Below are 19,507 nucleotides of genomic sequence, written 5' to 3' on the forward strand. Positions count from 1 at the left end.
TTCCTTGGGGCACCTGGGTGGCTCAGTTGATTAAGTGTACTGCTCTTCGTTTCGGCTCAGGTATGATTCTGCAGCTTCGTGAGTTCAGGCCCCATATTGGGCTCTGTGCTGGCAACATGGAGTCTGCTTGGGATTCTCTCTCTCTGCCCCTCCCCCGTTCACGCTGTCTCTGTATCTCAAATAAATTTTAAAAAAGTTCCTTAATGCTTGAACTAAAAACTGAATTTAATTATGTTACGAAAGATCATCCAAAGGTTTTTTTCTGTTCCTACCAGAGTATAAGTAAGTTTAATATTTTCGATTTCTTTTCTTAGGTAAACTTTGTACCTGTTTTAGTTTTAGTCTGTATATAGTGGTTCCCTGCCTTTACCACTTGGTAGCTCAATAGCTTTGGGAAAATCATTAACTTCTGTAAGTCCTTTTCTTTGTGAAATTGGCGTAATATTCATATCTATCTTCTAGGGTTAGCAAAAGTTAGGAGCCATGATTATTAACTATTAGGAACTTAGTCACTGTTGCTGAATGCCCAGGATACACTTGATTCTGACTATTTGTGAATTCTGTGCTTGTGAATTCACCAACTAGCTAAAATATGTTTGAAACCTCAAAATCAGTACATGGCGGTACTTTCTGGTCATTTCTTGACCCACAGAATGATGAATAATTTGAATTGCTTGATATGTTCCTTTTCAGCTAAGTTCAAACAGCAGTACCCTGCCTTCTTGTCTTACCTGTAATGCTGTAATATTTTTTGTGTATTTTTTTTGCTGATTTTGCTTTTTAAGCTAGTACCCAAGTATTGAAGTGCTGTCTCATGTTCCTGAGGGGCTGGAAGGCTGTGATGGGCCTTACGGAGAAAACCCAGGGGTTAGATAAGGTTCATTGAAGCACTGGTTGATAGTGCTTCTGGCTGTGAGTTCAATGTTAATGAATCAGCATTATATATTACATTAGGTGTCTTTAACTAGAAACACATAAAACTAGATAATGCAGTTATTGGTGATGAAACTGTGACCAGAAGCTTTCAGGAACCTAGCTCTGTATTTTCCCTAGGAGTGATAACATATTCAATAATCCAGTTCATGGCAACTTCATAGTACGTAACTACTGTGAAAATGAGAATTTACTGTTCATTTTTAGTTTCAAGTTTGAAAGTATTTAAAATACCCAGATAAGAATTATGTTGTATTTCTGGGGTGTTTCGGTGGCTCAGTCAGTTAAGTGTCTGGCTTTGGCTCAGGTCCTGATCTTGTGGTTAATGAGTTCGAGCCCCACGTCAGGCTCTGTACCCACAGCTCAGAGCCTAGAGCCTGCTTTGGAGTGTGTGTCTCCCTCTCTCTCTCTCTGCCCTTCCCTGATTGCAATCTCTCTCTCTCTCTCAAAAATAAATAAACATTAAAGACATTTTTATGTCTTAAAAAAAAAGAATTAGGTTACATTTCTAATTGTACATAGAACTTCTGTGACCTCACTTTCAGTAATTTAGACACACACCTGGACTCCCTAGTCACTTTCCATTCTTGTTGAGTTGATTGTTGCTTTTTAAGATTAAAGAGTGGTAATGTTTGATGCTAATAGAAAATATGTGATTTTTTGTTTGTTTGTTTGTTTTTTTGTAGTTGGGTGTTTCCCTTAGCAGTTTGGGAGCTATACCAGCAGCAGCACTAGACCCCAACATTGCAACACTTGGAGAGATACCACAGCCACCGCTTATGGGAAATGTGGATCCTTCCAAAATTGATGAAATTAGGAGAACAGTCTACGTTGGCAATTTGAATTCCCAGGTAACTAATTTAAGAAAAAAGTGAGTGGTAGGACCTCTTAATCTTTTCCCATTCTTAAAAGTCCTATCGATTGATAAAATAATATTTACCTAATTTTTTTTTTTTTTTTTTTAACGTTTATTTATTTTTGGGACAGAGAGAGACAGAGCATGAACGGGGGAGGGGCAGAGAGAGAAGGAGACACAGAATCGGAAACAGGCTCCAGGCTCTGAGCCATCAGCCCAGAGCCTGACGCGGGGCTCGAACTCACAGACCGCGAGATCGTGACCTGGCTGAAGTCGGACGCTTAACCGACTGCGCCACCCAGGCGCCCCTTTTAAAATTTTTTTTTTTTTTTAACGTTTATTAATATTTACCTAATTTTTAAAAAAGAGTATACTTTATTAAAGCGTGACTTTGTTTCTTCAGACAACGACAGCTGATCAACTTCTTGAATTTTTTAAACAAGTTGGAGAAGTGAAGTTTGTGCGGATGGCAGGTGATGAGACTCAGCCAACTCGGTTTGCTTTTGTGGAATTTGCAGACCAAAATTCTGTACCAAGGGCCCTTGCTTTTAATGGAGTTATGTTTGGAGACAGGCCACTGAAGTAAGAAACCCTAAACAAAGAAATTTTAATGATTTTGGAAAAACTTAAAGTATTGCTGATATAATTAAGGCCTTTTTTTTTTTCTTTTTAATAGTAATTGGCAATTTGTGGAAAGGAAGACTTTGTGTTAAGTATAAATGAAATACATGGGTTACTTACCATTTTAGTCTTTAAAGTTATATTTCACAATGTCTTATTTTCTATTTTATAAGATCTGATTTGATGTTAACCTTATATGCTTTGTGTAATGATTGTAGGTCTTTTTCTATAAGCTATAATAAGATTGGTTTTGCTTTATAACTAGACTTACAGATGATTTAACATAGAGTTGAACTTAGAGTAATACAGTAATGAGAATTTTGGTGAGTCCAAGATCCCAGGAAGAAAATAGTATTAAATATTTAGAAATGCTTTAAATCATACATTTTGAATTTTAATATTTTCTGATATTCTTGTTTGCAAAATGAAAAATTGGTGTAGACTTTACATGTTCAAGACCAGAAATTCTATTTCATGCAGATTATTGAGGCAGCAGTTTTATCTGAACTTCGTAGGTAATTGCATTAGTTATACAGCTTGATCACGATTCAGGTATGAAAGGATAAAAATCTCTTTCTAGTGAATGCTTGTCTTCTCAATGTGAAAGGGGTAAAGCGAGACTCACCAAATTCATTTATGTGCATCAGAGAAACCACTGTAACCTGCTAGGGAAGAGTTTTATCAGGTGCTTCCCACGTTCAAAGTTATAGCTGACTCACCCATGGTTCACAGTTGATTAAAATTGTGCACATAATACACAGCTTCCCCTTCAACCTCCTGGGGTGCAGAGCTATCAACAAAATCTTGTAAGACGAGAAATGATTCATTTTAATATTGGTGTTAGCATTTTAATTTATTATAATTCTAAGTTGTGTGGAAAAGCACTTGTCCTGGTATATTGAAGTTGTTAAAGAAATCAACTAGGGTTCAGTTTTTCCTTCTTTTTTTCCTTGCTTTTGACTTTGTTAGCAAGAGGTAAGGATGGGTGATAACGAGAAGAATTATGGTTTTGATGTTGGTTTTGGTTATTCTGTATTTAGCTGTATTGTTCTTAGTGTGCTTTCAAGCTGTCCTCACATATGTAAATCTTTGTATCATGTAAACATTTGTTTTATGTTTTGTAAAATATGGTGTGTATTTGTGATATGCTAATATTTTTAATTTAGAATTAATCACTCCAACAATGCAATAGTAAAACCCCCTGAGATGACACCTCAGGCTGCAGCTAAGGAGTTAGAAGAAGTAATGAAGCGAGTGCGAGAGGCTCAGTCATTTATCTCAGCAGCCATTGAACCAGGTAAGGCAATAGTGTTGTTACATAGGTCACACTTTAAGATCAGAGAATCGTAGAACTGGAAGGAATTTTAGAAATTATCTTGGTTAGTCCCTTCATTTTACAAGAAGACTGAAACTCAAGAAAGAGTAAGTGACTTACTAGTGTCTAAGGTCAAAGAACTGCTTAGCCCAAATATGTTTTCCCTTGATACTGAATTTTAAGGCACATTAGCTTGAGTTAATCAGTTCTTTATATTTTCATAGCACAGTTAGTGCTCAAAACTGATTTGCTTAAAGCAAGGTATAAATGTTATTATGAAGCTAAAAACAAGAACAAATATACTTAAAATGTTCTAATTGAGAAGATTCACTTTCCTTCAAAGTTTTAATTTTAAAAATAGGAAAGAGAACCCATGATTCAGAAAAAATACAGGGACTGTTTTAGCAAGATAAAAAGGAACACCTACTGAGACTTTATGTTGCTTTTACTAAAAGTTAAAAATCCAAGCAAAAATGTGTAGGTGGTTTACAGTTGAGCACATTTTCTAAATTAGCACTCAGAATTTAAGCTTCACTCTAGCAAAATAAATGGAGAGAAGATTTACAGTCACTGTCCTAGGAATTACAGACATGTTATAATCGTACGTTATGGCAGCAACAAAATACTACGAACAGCTGTTTATAATCATCTGGTTTATATGTACTGCTGCAGGGTGGCTGCACTCAACGAGTTTATGCAATGACTTTCTTGGATGTTTCTGAAGGATAATTGCACAGGAGGAGGATGTACAGAGAGTAGGCCCCTTGCACTATATGTGGTACATTCCACTTGTGCCTGATTATTAACTGGGATCTTTAATTGTTCTGAGCTTACACTGCAAAGTGGTTTTTTCCTCCCAGAGTCTGGAAAGAGCAATGAAAGAAAAGGCGGTCGATCTCGTTCCCACACTCGCTCAAAATCCAGGTCTAGTTCAAAATCCCATTCTAGACGAAAAAGATCACAGTCAAAACACAGGTGAGAATTTCTGCTATCATCTTCTAAAATTTTGTTGTCTTGTATTTAAAATAGTTAAGATTTTCTGATTTTTCTTTAAATATCAGAATTTAGAAACTTCAGCGGAGTTCAGGAATTATGGTTACCATTAAATGTTGCTTTAATTATAATACTGTAGTTAAGAATGAAATTTTATCTAATCACTGTATAATTTTTATGATCTCAACTAATTTTCAGTTTTAGAAGTTGGTTTTCTTTTGTAAGGTGCTCTAATCCTGAATTTTCTACGACTAAACCAGCCTTCATACAGAAGCGGCAGAAACTTTTCATTCTTTTTATTGAGAAAAGGGAACTCCACCCAACCCCCTGTCTTCTCAAGGCTTGGGGTATAGAACTTCAGATCTTGGTTTCCAGTAGTTACCTATCTCTAGTCCCATGCGTCAAATGGGGTGCTTCACATCTTTGGTAACATTGATGGTAAGAGCCTTCTCCACCCACTTTGGGAGCTGAAACACAGGAGTAACTTGGCAGCTGTAGCTCCAGCTGTTATGCTTCAACTCTGTTTCTTTTCTATTTATCTTTTTGTTTTCGTTGTTTCTTTATTTTGAGAGAGAGAATGCGTGCATGTGAGTAGGGAGGCATAGAGAGAAAGAAGAATCCCAAGCAGGCCCTGCGCTGTCAGTGGGTATCGCAAAGAGTGGTTTGATCCCACAACCGTGAGATCATGACCTGAGCCAAAATCAAGGGTTGGATGTTTGACTGAGCCACCCAGCTGTCCATATTTATCTTACTTTTGAGTACAATTCTATCCTTTTAATTTTCTTTATTAAAAAAAATTCTGTTTCTTTGTATTTAGTCCAGAGTGGACCTCAGAATGTAAACTTGTGATAGCACCTTGATTGGAAGTGTCCTAAAGAATCGTGGCTAAAGTGATAACTTCTATTGTCTTCTTTAAGATACGGAGGGAGGTGATATTGAAATGTGAAATTGTATATAATGGATCCTAATTATGTGTTATATGTGCGTGCATGCTGCAGTCTAAAGAGAAGGGGTAAAGGAAGGTGTGTGTGTGTCTGTGCTGGGTGTGTGGTGGTATTAGAGGAGGAGGAGGGCTCGAGGGGAGGGAAAAAAGGAAACCAGTATGTGGTATGTTGAACCTCATTAGCAAGCTCAGTATAGTCTGTTTTTCTATGATACCAAGGAAATTAAAGCAATGAAATGGAAAAAAAAAATATGATGTTCTTTGTTTGACTCTAGTGAACTATTCTTCTAGCTATTTACTCGTATATACTTTTCTGTTATTAGTTTGTAAAATCTTGTTGGGGATATGGTTTTACTGTTTCCCTTCAAGGCCTTCCAGCAAGGCAAGTTCAGATCCAAGTGAAGGAAGTTGTGTCACGTACAAGAAACAAGGCAGTGCCACAGGAGCCAGAGTTGGAGAAGGAAAGTGGTACAGAAACAGTGGTACTAGGTTGTGGATATTTCTGCAGGTTGACAGGCTGTGATGAAGGTAAAGGAGTTACAGGAAATACAGAATTGAGCTGGAGAGTAATTACTTTTTTTCTGAAGAAAAAAAGAGACCCAAGACCTGAATCTCATTTTGTGTTGATGACAAGAGGTGTGCTCCAAGTCTGATACCTTCATGGTTTTTTAAGGTTGGAGAAAAGCAAAACTTGATTAACATTTGTTTCTTTGATGAGGTCTGTGAATTCAGATTTATCTGTTGGAGTATATTATTTAATTCTGTTTTAAGGTGCTTGGTCTTATTTTAGGTTAGGTATATTTGGATGTTTTCCCTTTCCAAGGGTTAGTGGGAGAAGGATTATTCAGTCTAAAATGAAATTTATGAAATAAATATTTAAAGTAATTTGTTAATTGTTCTTAATTCGTGAGAATGCTTTCCTGTAGGTCTGACTACATAGCAATAGAAATTGCTTGGGTTTTTTTTTTTTTTTGTATTTTTTTAAATGTTTGTTTATTTTTGAGAGAGAGAGAGTGGGGGAGGGGCAGAGAGAGAGGGAGACACAGAATTTGAAGCAGACTCCAGGCTCTGAGCTGTCAGCACAGAGCCCAATGTGGGGCTTGAACTCAGGAGCTGTGAGATCGTGACCTGAGCCAAAGTCGGATGCTTAACCTACTCAGCCACCCTGAATTACTGGGTAATTTCAGGTGTTCCAGAAATTGCTTGTTCTTGACATATACATGCACATATATATATACCTACCACTCACATAGATTTATTTTATAAATTTGTACTATTTTTATATATGTAGAACCACATGTGACCTTTACTGAGCTCATAAAGAAATACAAAAGAAGATAGGTTTTTTTTAAGGGGACCAAAAAAAATCCCTTACTCAGAAACATTTGACTTATGGATCTTGATATGGAGGAACCTACTCCTGTTACCATTTCCCTGGTAGGGGAGGAGGGGGATGGTAGGCATTTCTTGTCTTCCCCTCCCCTGCTAGTTGGATTTGATACCAACCTCAGCTCTGGCTCTCCCCCACTAAACTTAATAGCAGGAGTGTGAGTTTAGAATCCTTTGCTTTTGAAGGCCTACCCTCTTCCACTTTCTCAGCATCCTCAGATGCTTCTAGAGCCCTCCTTCTAGGCCCAACACCCCTGCGCCCCCATCCTTTCCCTGTTCCTTCCCCTTTTATAATAGGAGGTAGGAAGGAGTTTCTTGTCACTTTGACCTTCATGAGTAACCTTGACAGACCAGCATGGGAACTCTTAAGACATTTTATAGTATTTTAATGGGAAACAGCGGACTTAGAGTTGAACTTTGATGAGACATAATGGTAAGTTGCCCTGTATTTGCAGTTTAATTTATAAATGCAGTTTTGTATTTTATGCTAAAATAAGATCTCCTAATGATCACTGAAGTCTTTATCTGTGGTTGGATTAGATTTGCTTTTGACTTGAAGCTTTTAGCGATCCTAATCAAAACACTTCTTGTAGGTGACTAGTGGGTGAGATAGGGACTTGAAAGTATTTAATGTTAAAATTAAAATACTACAGTAATTACTCTTGGGACTTTCAAACTCTGAGGACCATAGGGTAAGATATGAAGCCACGTGAACAGCGTTTTTTAAATTAATTTTTACTTACTAAGGCTACACTTAATTTTTTAAAAGGTGTTTCTTTGTTTAAGGTTGGAAAGCAGTGTTGGAGGAAAACAAAATTACTATGTATATTTTCAGTAAGATTAACTAGAACAGAAATGTTAAGACTTTCAAGTAAGTACATAGAAGCAAAGGCCTTATGAAATATTACCATTATGTGGATTCCTATAAATGGATTAAAAAAGTTTTCAGTTTTGCCTTAATATCTAGTACTTGACTATTAGTAATAAAGATGTCTACAAACTGTGACTTACCTTCTTGTATCAAAAATGTGGTATGAAGATGAACGTATAATTTTAAAGCAATATAATAGATGAGCGATTCAGTTGAGAATTAGCTATTAGAAAACAAATTTTAACTAACTGAAAAATGTGTTTAAAAAACAAGATTTGATTAATGGAAAATTGGAGATTTTTCTGGTTTTTTAGCATACCACAAACATTTAACTGTATGTATTTTATAGATCTTTGTTTTTAATTCCTGAAAACATGACTATCAAGATGAATTTTAATTGTATAAAGCATACTTGTGGAAGTTTATATGATCTCCTTGGAATATATAAAGATAGAAAGTTTTCAGTTATGTTAATTATTAATAGTGATGTTATTGAGCATTAAGGATCTTAAGCATTTACTCTGTGCCAGACTGCTAGGCAGTTTTCCGTGTATCATCTGACTCAGTCCTCATGACAGCCATAGGTGATGTAGGTATGATTTTGACTCCCAACTTTATAGATGAAGAAACTAGGCTTAGAGAGGGTAATGACTAGCCGGAGTTCTCAGAGCCAGCTAGTGTGTGGCACAGCTGTGTCAGAGCCGGATTGTTTCACTCCAAAGCTGGTGAGTCTTATTACTTTGTTATTTAAGTCGTGTGCATTCAGTTTTGTTATATTTTAATACATAGTTGCTAAGATATGACATTATGAGAAAAGTCACGTCACATAAGTAAGATTTCAGTGGGAAGAAGGGGCCTAGAGAATTTCAGAATTGGAGTAAGAGTTATTATTTTTCCTGCAAGAATTCCAGTAATAAAGGTTTCTTTTAATAGCTGTGTTTATGTAGTTATAAAATCAAGGTCTTGCGAATCCAACATTTAATTATATATAGCTTTAACTCATGAGTGATGTTTACTTTCCTGTCACATTAGCAGCATAATTAGTACTGTGCATCCTTAATACATTCTTAGTATATGTTATGACAAACCTTTCACAGCCATTTAGAGAAACCATTCAGGCATACAACCACTGTTTCTTGTCGGACTTTAACCACAAGCTGTCCTGTTCCATGTAAGTCAAGAGTTAAATTTAATTTATGCTATAAAAACTTGTTCTGTGAGAGCAGTCCTATAATAATTGGTATATAATAATTAGCAAAGGAAAGCCAAAAGCCACACTTGGATATACCAGCTTCAGTCTGACATAGAAGAGAACTTAATTTCTTTCTCTGTCTTTGTGTTCCTGGATAATGAACTATTTGGTAAAGTTGCCAATAAATAATTTATTTCAAATAATCTAAAGCATTTCATAATAGAGAATTTTAAAATACCGATAAATACTGTTGGGGTCAGTTTAAAATTTTTCTTACCTGAAAGACATCTTTAATTTTTAAAAACAAATTCTAAGAGTAAGTTTTGACGTTCCAACAACTTGTTTTTCTTTAGGAGTAGATCCCATAATAGATCACGTTCAAGACAAAAAGACAGACGTAGATCTAAGAGCCCACATAAAAAGCGCTCTAAATCAAGGGAGAGACGGAAGTCACGGAGTCGTTCACGTTCACGGTGAGTTTTGGGGAAGTTAGTGTTAATTTTTTTATGGCTTCATTTGTTAAAAAAATTACTGTGGTTTAGGTTTTTAATGGGAGACATGCAACTTATTTCTGATTGTTTTAGTAGTGATTAATATTGATTGCCATTGATTTGAGTCTAATGATCAGAATGACTCTTGAGGTTTCTAAAATACTTAATTGAGCCTGATAATTGTTTCATTTAGCAGCTTCATGTGCACCTGGGTTATATAGAAATTATTATGTAATGTATTCTAAGCTAGTATAAATTGTTTTGTGTTGATAATTGTTGAGGACAGAGAGGGAGGTCCTTTTTGGGGAGTAGAATAATTTTAGTTGTGAATTTATTTATTTATTTTTGTTTTTAAAGGGACAAGAGAAAAGACACCCGAGAAAAGATCAAGGAAAAGGAAAGAGTGAAAGAAAAAGATAGAGAAAAGGAAAGGGAAAAAGAGAGAGACAGGGAGAAGGAACGTGAAAAAGAAAAGGAACGGGGTAAAAACAAAGATAAAGACCGGGAAAAGGACCGGGATAAAGACAAGGAAAAAGACAGAGAGAGAGAGCGGGAAAAAGAGCATGAAAAGGAGCGAGACAAGGAAAAGGAAAAGGAGCAGGACAAAGAAAAGGAACGGGACAAGGACAGATCCAAAGAGATAGATGAGAAAAGAAAGAAGGATAAAAAATCCAGAACACCACCCAGAAGTTACAATGCATCAAGAAGATCTCGTAGTTCCAGCAGGTTTGATAATGCTTAAAATTTTTACTGGTGACAAATGAAAACAAACGTAAATTATTCCATGCAAGAGAAAACAGTCCAATAATACGAGAACATTTCCTTCTAATTGCAGAGTAAACATTTCTCTCTTAGAGCATTTGCCACAGTGTTGAATCTGTGAGGAGGAAGATATGATAATCGGGCAAAATGATCTGAAAAGTTTTAACTGTTGTTTGTAATCCACTCTTTTAACCCTGGTGGTGGCAGTGGCTGCTATTGCTTATTTTCTTGGAGGATGAGGTAGCAAGGGCGAGTTTTTCTTTTTTTCTTTCTTTCTTTCTTTTCTTTCTTTCTTTCTTTCTTTCTTTCTTTCTTTCAAATAGGGAAGAATCGATCTCAGACTTCTATATTTTTTTGGAATGATATGGTAAATTTAATATGCAAAATGATTACTAAAATTGCAATTTTAGTCCTTTTTGTCTTTTTAATTTTTACTGCTCTCTTTTCTTGAGTGAGTGCGTGATGTTTAAATTTTGGTTTCGTTTATCTGTCAATTTTAAGGTTTTGCTTTTTTCTTAGAGATTGTTCCCCCTATTAATAAGTACACTGCCACCAGGTGGCAGCAGGTTGCCATAGTAACAGCTGCAAAAAAGAGGACCTTCCTTGATTCAAGATTATCTAAACCTGTATCCATTACTCCAGAGGATACCATAACTGATAAACGGAGGTTCCTAACTTGTGTTAAGCTAGATATTAAAAATACATGTGTTAGCCAGTGTTATGTATACTTTAAATGTGGTTTTGCATAGAAAATAATTGGAGATGAATGTATATTTCCTGTTTTTATTAACTTTAGGCTGTTCTTAATACCAGTCTTTGGTTAGGTAATACAAGATAATTGCAGGCATTTATTGAATGCCTTACCATATACCAGATTTTGTCTCAGCACAGTTTGTCATGACCTACCTTATTTAATCTTCACAGTAAGTCTGTGAAAAGACTGTTACTATCATGGTTTCAAAATATGAGAAATTGAAGCTTAGGGGAAATTCTCCATCTGCTCTGCACTTTCATATTAGAAGTACAGTAGCTCTTTTCTCTTCTTTTTAGGAAGTTAAGTTTAGTTGAGAGTTCTATAACCAGTACTTGGTACCTGATTTTAAAAACTGCCTCAGAAGGATGAAGTTGAGAGCAGCAGTCTATGTTCAAATGGGGCTTATAATAGATGGCTGCCATATTTTGGCACACTGGACCTGAAACTGAAGAATTACCTTGGCCTCATTGCTGTGGATACCAGTTGAGCCTCACAACTGCCGCTTCACTGCACAGTGATTTTATTGTCACATATTCTGTTGTGTTTATGTGGTCATTTAGTCACTGCCCTTTGTAACACAAATACTGTTTTGATTCCTTTTAAATTAGTTGCATTTACTTTTTTGTTGACTTTGAAGTGTTTAATTTTTTCAGGGGCCATTTTAAGTTGCTTGACATTCAAGAAAGTTCAGATATTCACATTCATTCTTAAATATATTCTTAACTAGCCCCTGGGGCCTGGAGAATAAACGCTGACTGACATCCGTTTCTAAAGGTTCAGAAGTTTGGAATGTTTCATGCTTTCACAAGAGCTTGGCAAAGAGTTACAGTTTGTTAGCTTTTAGCGTTTTTCTGTTTCTCATGTGCTCTGAATTGTTGAGTACACAGGAAACATTTTAACTGCTCAGAAAAAGAGTGTGCTTGGTATTTTTATTTTCAAGATTGTCCCCTAATCTGCATTTTTTAAAAAAATTTTGATGTTTAAGCAGAAAATATTTATTGACACTGGGTTTGTGCGAGAGACTGTACTTGGTGCTTTACAAGTATTATCTTAAATCCTCATCACAGCACCACAAGGCATGAGTTATTAACTCCGTTTTCCAGTTGGAAAAATTGAGACTCAGATTATGTAGTATGACCCTAGTTACGCAGCTGATAAGGTGTGGAACCAAAGTTTCAATCTAAGTCTAACCAACTACAGTTCTTCAAACTACAGCTGACTGCTTTTTTCTCAACAAATTGACACTCTAGATTGCTGTCTTTCCAGCCTTAGCTCTCAGTGACATCAGGTATTAGTCATTAGATGTCCCCCTGTACATAGTGCTTCTTGAGTGAAGACTTAAACTGGTCAGAGTAGAATCATTTTGTGTAAACAAGTAAGATACACTGACATTCTCATGCTGTGAGATAAGTACCTCCCGTACTTGTGCTGAGCTGTTAAGACATGGCATTAACTGAATGGAATATCGTTACCTAATTTTCACTTTAGTCAGGACGTGTAATTTTGGGGTGTCATGGAACTAAAATTGGGTAATGGATGAGAGAGCCTTAGGTAGAATTGGAATTGTGTTTCCAAAGGTCTTGAGGTTTTTTTTTAAACATCTGTATCTACCACATCTGAGCATTATCTAGTTTTTTTTATATTTTATAATGAGAGATGTTGGCAAAATGTTTTATTAGCCTAGAATCTTCTTGCTGAAGTGGTATGGAGGACTTGAATTCTAGGGGATTTGGTTCTTTCACCTATATGGCCTAATAATCAGGGCTTCTTGTGAGATAGGTCGTTAGACACATTAATTGTAATTAGTATGTTCCCCTATCTTATCCCCTGAATTATGGACATCTTGAAATTCATTGTTTCTCATTTGGCCAGGTTTTCAATGAAGTAATTTTGAATATGCCTCATTTGCTAACAAGTTAAGCAAAATAGTTTTTAATAATACTAAACAATGTTAATCAAGGTAGTAGTTATTTTTTATTTCATATTTAAGCCCCAGGCTTTAACTGTTTTACTTTTGTCTTAGTAACTTGTGCACTCAGTTTTAAATGAATAGAGTAATAAAATGGTAGGAAGTTGGAGGGTAAAACAATTTCTCTGTAAAGTGAATTAATGTAAATACTTTTTTAGAGACATTCTAAATGCTCAGATCTGATAAGTTCACTTTTTACAAGCCAACTTAATCTTTTAGTTCTTGAAAAGGGCCTATTACCTTGTTAAGAAATAATCCACAGTGGGGCAGCGAGGAGCTAGAAGCATGACAGAGGATCTGGATACATAAAAAATGTTTTAGATGCTGAGGAAGAACCTACTTGAGAGAATCAGAAACATCTAATATTCTTTCTATTCAGGAAATTATTGTTCACATAAACCAGATGAAAAGAAGGTCTTCTACCTTTTCTATTATGAAATCTTAGAACATATTTTCCATGTCTATAAAATTGCTCAGAATTTGACCTGCACTGAAATGAGATAACATGAGTTTAAACTAACCTTTTAAGAATACTGTTCACTTGAGAGCATTAAGGATTCTTTTCTTTTGTATATTTGAATTGTCCTGTATTTAAATTGCTATATTTTTAAATGACATATTTTCATCTTTCAGGGAAAGGCGTAGGAGGAGAAGCAGGAGTTCTTCCAGATCACCAAGAACATCAAAAACTGTAAAAAGGAAATCTTCTAGGTCTCCATCCCCTAGGGGGTAGGTTGAAAGCATGTGCTAAATCCAAGGACCGAAGTGGGGGAAGAGAAATTTTCTTTTTAATCTATTTTTAAACTTGATTTATTTATTTTTATTTTTTTTAATGTTTTATTTATTTTTGAGAGAGACAGAGTGTGAGCGGGGGAGGGGCAGAGAGAGAGAGGGAGACACAGAATCCAAAGCAGGCTCCAGGTTCTGAGCTGTCAGCACAGAGCCTGACGTGGGGCTCGAACCCACGAGCTGTGAGTTCATGACCTGAGCTGAAGTTGGACACTCAACCGACTGAGCCACCCAGGTGCCCCTGTTTTTAGTTTTTTAAGGCTTATTTATAGAGAAGGAACATTAGCAGGTGGGGGGCAGAGAGAGGGAGAAAGACAACAGGAATGGGGGGGGCACAGAGGGAGAGAGAGAGAATACAGGCAAGGGAGGGACAGAGAGTGAGTGGGGGGTGGAGAGAATCCCAAGCAGGCTCCATGCTGTCAGCACTGAGCCCGATGTGTAGCTTGATCTCAACACAGGACTGGGCTGGATCTCATGAACCGTGAGGTCATAACCTGAGTGGAAATCAAGAGTTGGATGCTTAACTGGCTGAGCCTACCAGGTGCTCCAAAAACTTAAATTTTCCAACACTAATTTGATATGTTGCCTTTTCAGGTACTGAGTGTTTCTATTTGTGTTTGGGTCTGTTTCTGGGCCTTCTCTGGAGTGGTTTGATGATTCATGCCAGTGCCCATGATTTTTATTATTCGGTTTGTGTAATATTTTTTTAACATTTAGTAGGGTCGATTCTCCTCCACACTTCTGTTTTTTTGAGCTTTCTTGACCATTCTTGTGTGTTTTTCCATTTGAACATAAGAGTCAGTTGTTGAGGTTCTAAAAGTAAAATCTGGTGATGATGTGAATTATAGTTGCATTAAATTTCTTTCCTTCCTTCCTTCCTTCCTTCCTTCCTTCCTTCCTTCCTTCTTTCCTTCCTTTCTTCTTTCTTTCTTTCTTTCTTTCTTTCTTTCTTTCTTTCTTTCTTTCTTTCTTTCTTTCTTTCTTTCTTTCTCTTTCTTTCCTTTTTTCTTTCCAGTTACTTAAATTCAAGTTAGTTAACACATAGTGTATTGGTTTCAGGAATAGAATTTAGTTATTCATCACTTACATACCATGCTCAGTGCTCATCACAAGTGCCCTCCTTACGCCTATCATCCATTTAGCCCATCCCCCACCCACCTCGCTTATCAACCCTCAGTTTGTTTTCTGTCTTTAAAAGAGTCTCTCTTGGGGCGCCTGAGTGGCTCAGTCGGTTAGGCGTCCAGCTTCGGCTCAGGTCATGATCTCACGGTCCGCGAGTTTGAGCCCTGCGTTGGGCTCTGTGCTGACAGCTCAGAGCCTGGAGCCCGTTTCAGATTCTGTGTCTCCCTCTCTCTCTGCCCCTCCCCTGTTCATGCTCCATCTCTCTCTGTCTCAAAAATAAACAAACGTTAAAAAAAAAAAAAAAGAGTCTTTTATGGGGGTGCCTAGGTGGCTCAATTGGTCAAGCATCCAACTTTAGCTCAGGTCATGATCTCATGGTTCGTGAGTTTGAGTCCCACATTACACTCTATACTGACTGTGGAATGTGCTTGGGATTCTCACTCTACCCTTTCTCTTTGTCTATCTCTCTCTCTGTCTCTCTCTCTCTCTCTCTCTCTCTCTCCAAATAAACAAATAAACTTAAAAGTTAAAAAAATTTAATCATTAAAAGAAGTCTCCTGGTTTGCCTTCCTTTGTATTATTATTTTTCCTTCCTTCCCCCATGTTCATCTTTTTGTTTCTTAGATTCTACATATGACTGAAATCATATGGTACTTGTCTTTCTCTGACTTATTTCGCTTCATGTAATACACTCTAGTTCACTCCGTCCACATCATTGCAAGTGGCAAGATTTTATTCTTTTTGATCGCTGATTGTATATATATACCATATCTTTATCCATTTATCAGTCGATGGACGTTTGGACTCTTTCCATAATTTGGCTGTTGTTGGTAATGCTGCTGTAAACATTGGGGTGCATGTGCTCATTTGAATCAATATTTTTGTATCCTTTGAGTAAGTAAATACCTAGTAGTCCAATTGCTTGGTCACAGGGTAGTTTATTTTTAACTTTGTGAAGAACTTCCATACTATCCGAGTAGCTGCACCAGTTTGCATTCCCACCAGCAGTGTAAGAGGATTTCCCTTTCTGCACATCCTTGCCAACATCTGTTGTGTCCTGAGTTGTTAATTTTAGCCATTCTGACAGATGTGAGGTGGTGTCTCATTATGGTTTTGATTTATATTTCCCTGGTGATAAGTGATGTGTTCAGCATTTTTTTCATGTGTCTGTTAGGCATTTGTATGTCTTCTTTGGAGAAACTTCTTTGATAAGTTATCAGTACTTTATAGATTTTGGATACTAGCCCTTTATTTAATAAGTCATTTGTAAATATCTTCTCCCATTTTGTCATTTGCCTCTTAGTTTTGTTGATGGTTTTCTTCACTATGCAGAAGCTTTTTATTTGATGAGGTCCCAATTGTTCATTTTTGCTTCTGTTTCCTTTGTCTCTGGAGACATGTTAAGTGACACCTTGCTACAGCCGAGGTCAGAGAGGTTTGCTTCCTGTGTTCTCTTCTAGGATTTTGTTCCTGTGTTACATTTAGGTCTTGGGTCCATTTTGAATTTATTTTTGTGTGTGGTGTAAGAAAGTGGTCTAGGTTCATTCTTTGGCTTGTTGCTGTCCAGTTTTCCCAGCACCATTTGTTAAAGAGCTTCTTTTTTTTCCATCGGATATTTTTCCCTGCTTTGTTGAAGATTAGTTGACCATATAGTTTTGGGTCCATTTGTGGGTTCTTTATTTTGTTCCATTGATCTGTATGTCTCTTTTTATGCGGGTACCATACTGTCCTGATAATTACAGCTTTGTAATACAAGTTGTGGTCTGGAATTGTGGTGCCTCCTGCTTTGTTTTTCTTTCTTTGTTTTTTTAAAAAAATTTTTTTAATGTTTATTTATTTTTGAGAGCGGGAGAGAGCACTAGCCGGGAAGGGACAGAGAGAGACGGCTCCAAAGCAGGCTCTGCTGTCAGCACAGAACCTGATGTGGGGCTTGAACTCATGCACTGTGAGATCATGACCTGAGCAGAAGTCAGATGCCTAACCCACTGAACCACCCAGACGCCTCTTTTTTTTCTTTTTCTTTTTAAAAAAGTTTGTTTATTTATTTATTGAAAGAGAGAATCTCACGTAGGCTCCATGCTGTCAGCACCGAGCCCAGTGTGGGGCTCAGTCACCACCTGAACCAAAACCAAGAGTCAGAAGCTTAACTGCCTGAGCCACCCAGGCACCCCTTGCTTTTCTTTTTCAACATTACTTTGGCTATTTAGGGTCTTAACCAGGTTTCATACAAATTTTAGAATTATTTGTTCTAGCTCTGTGAAAAATGCTGGCGTTATTTTGATAGGGGTTGCATTGAATGTGTAGATTGGTTTGTTTTAACAGTATTTGCTCTTCCAATCCATGAGCATGGAGTATTTTTCCACTCTTTTGTGTCGTCTTCATTTTTTTTCATAAGTGTTCTGTAGTTTTTAGAGTACAGATCTTTGACTTCTTTGGTTAGGTTTATTCCTAGGTATCTTAAGGTTTTTGGTGCAGTCGTAAATGTCATGTACTCCTTGATTTCTCTTTCTGTTGCTTCATTATTGGTGTATAGAAATGCAGCATTTCTGTATGTTGATTTTATATCCCGCGACATTGCTGAATTTGTGTTTTGGCAGAGTCTTTCTGGTTTTCTACATAGCATATGTTGTCTGTCAAGAGTGAAAGTTTGACTTCCTCCTTGCTGATGTGGATGCATTTTATTTCTTTTTGTTGTCTGATTGCTGAGGCTAGGACTTCAAGTACTATGTTGAACAACAGTGGTGAGAGCGGACATCCCTGTGTGTTCCTGACCTTAGGGGAAAAGCACTTAGTTTTCCCCATTGAGGATGGTATTAGCTGTGGGTCTTTGGTATTAGCTGTGGGTCTATATGACTTTTGTGATGTTGAGGTATGTTCCTTCTTTCTCTACTTTCTTGAGGGTTTTTATCAGGAAAGAATGCTGTATTTTGTTAAATACTTTTTTTTGTATATTTTGAGATGATTGTATGGTCCTTATCCTTTTATTTATGTGGTGTATCACATTGATTTGTGGATATTAAACCACCACTGCAGCCCAGGAATAAATCCCACTTGATCGTGGTGAATAATTCTCTTAATGTATTGTTGGATTCGATTTGGTAGTATCTTTTTGAGAGTTTTTGCATCGATGTTGATCAGGGATATTGCTCTAATTCTCCTTTTTAGTGGGCACCAGTTGGATTAACTTTATTAACTTAGAAGAAATTTATAGGTTTATTAATAAATAAAGCCTTACGATGGTGAGTCTATCCAGGAACATGGTATATATTTCTACTTATTTAAATCGTCCTTTTTTTTTTTTTTTTTTTTTTTTTTTTAATTTTATTTTTAAGATAGAGCAAGCAGGGGAAGGGCAGAGAGGAGGACAGAGGATCCAAAGCAGGTTAGGTGCTCACAGCACAGAACCCGATGCGGGGCTCGAACTCCGGAACCGAACCATGAGATCATGACCTCATCTGATGTCGGACACTTACCCGACTGAGCCACCCAGGCGACACTAAATCGTCCTTAGTATTTTTTAGGAGTGCTTCAGTGTTTGTTTCATACAGATTTTATGCACCTTCTGTGTTAATGAGGTCTTTTGTTGTTAATGAGGTCTTTTCTTTCATTAAGTCCTCTAATTGGATGTTTTGTGTAAATGAAGGTTATTGATTTCTCTATATTTATTTTTCATCCCATCACCTTAATAATTGGTCAGAGTTTTTCAGTTGGTTTTCTGTGGTTTTCTTGGTATGGAACAGAGAAATTGACAAACTTTGCCAGAGTGTGAAGAGGGGCATGTTTCTCAGCAGGTGTCTTGTGTTTATTTGCTTGTGGGTTATTGTTTTTAGGTGAGAATAATGGAAAGCATATGATACTGTAGTTGTGGGTCATATAAATGTATTTTTAATACTTTGCTCATATAAATTAAAACTTTACTATTATGAACTCAAATTAGACAAAAAGATGGGTTCACAAAGTCATTCCATCCTCATTTCTTCTACCTTGCGTCCTATCCACCTTCTGTAAGTGATCCATTGTTTTTATCCTTGTGTTTCTTTTGCAAAATTAAGTAGATCTATCTTAGGATTTCTCCTTCAGAATAGACAGCATATACAATATATATACTGTGTGTGAGTGTGACTGTATGTAGCCCCACTTAAACTTTGGATGTGTGTTTTTTTTAATTGAGAAATAGCCCAAATATTATAAAATTCACTTGTTTAAATGTGCAATTGGTTTTTAGTTAGGTTCACAGTAGTGTCCATGACTAGTCTGACTTACTGTGTCTGTGAATTTGCCAGGTCTGGACATTTCATGTATGGACTCATGCAGTACATGTAGTGTTTTGTTTCTGGCTTCTTTGACTAAATGTAATGTTTTCAAGGTTCATGTTTTACCTTGTATCAGTACTTCTTTCCATATGTGAGCAATATTCCATTGTGTGGATGAAGCTGTGTTTTATTTATCCATTCTTTAGTTGATGAACTTCTTCGTATTGTTTCTGTGTTTTAGCTGTTAAGAGTAG

At 36.7% G+C, this 19,507-nt stretch overlaps 1 protein-coding gene across 7 annotated transcripts in view; it reads left to right on the top strand.

Annotated features, from left to right (window-relative positions):
• SREK1 (splicing regulatory glutamic acid and lysine rich protein 1) overlaps positions 1 to 19,507 on the top strand; it is a 45,077-nt gene that overhangs the window by 18,624 nt on the left and 6,946 nt on the right. For 4 of the 7 annotated variants that reach the window (XR_006963573.1, XM_047087386.1, XM_047087373.1 and 1 more), the window contains exons 4-10: positions 1,620 to 1,784; positions 2,193 to 2,371; positions 3,577 to 3,707; positions 4,586 to 4,700; positions 9,467 to 9,586; positions 9,962 to 10,330; positions 13,723 to 13,818. Coding sequence is in view for 6 of the 7 variants with exons in the window: in XM_047087386.1 (XP_046943342.1) it covers positions 1,620 to 1,784; positions 2,193 to 2,371; positions 3,577 to 3,707; positions 4,586 to 4,700; positions 9,467 to 9,586; positions 9,962 to 10,330; positions 13,723 to 13,818 (1,175 nt within the window). In the remaining variant the exon portion in view is untranslated. Of the gene's footprint in view, positions 1 to 1,619; positions 1,785 to 2,192; positions 2,372 to 3,576; positions 3,708 to 4,585; positions 4,701 to 9,466; positions 9,587 to 9,961; positions 10,331 to 13,722; positions 13,819 to 14,336; positions 14,392 to 14,472; positions 14,495 to 19,507 lie in introns of those variants that run through there. The other 3 variants (XM_047087394.1, XM_047087402.1, XM_047087421.1) reach the window with 3 other exon arrangements.

This window comes from Lynx rufus, unplaced genomic scaffold (genome assembly GCF_022079265.1).
Source record: "Lynx rufus isolate CCGP_SWC_20201006 ecotype Redwood Valley unplaced genomic scaffold, mLynRuf1.p SCAF_1, whole genome shotgun sequence".
In the NCBI taxonomy this organism is placed as follows: Eukaryota; Metazoa; Chordata; class Mammalia; order Carnivora; family Felidae; genus Lynx; species Lynx rufus.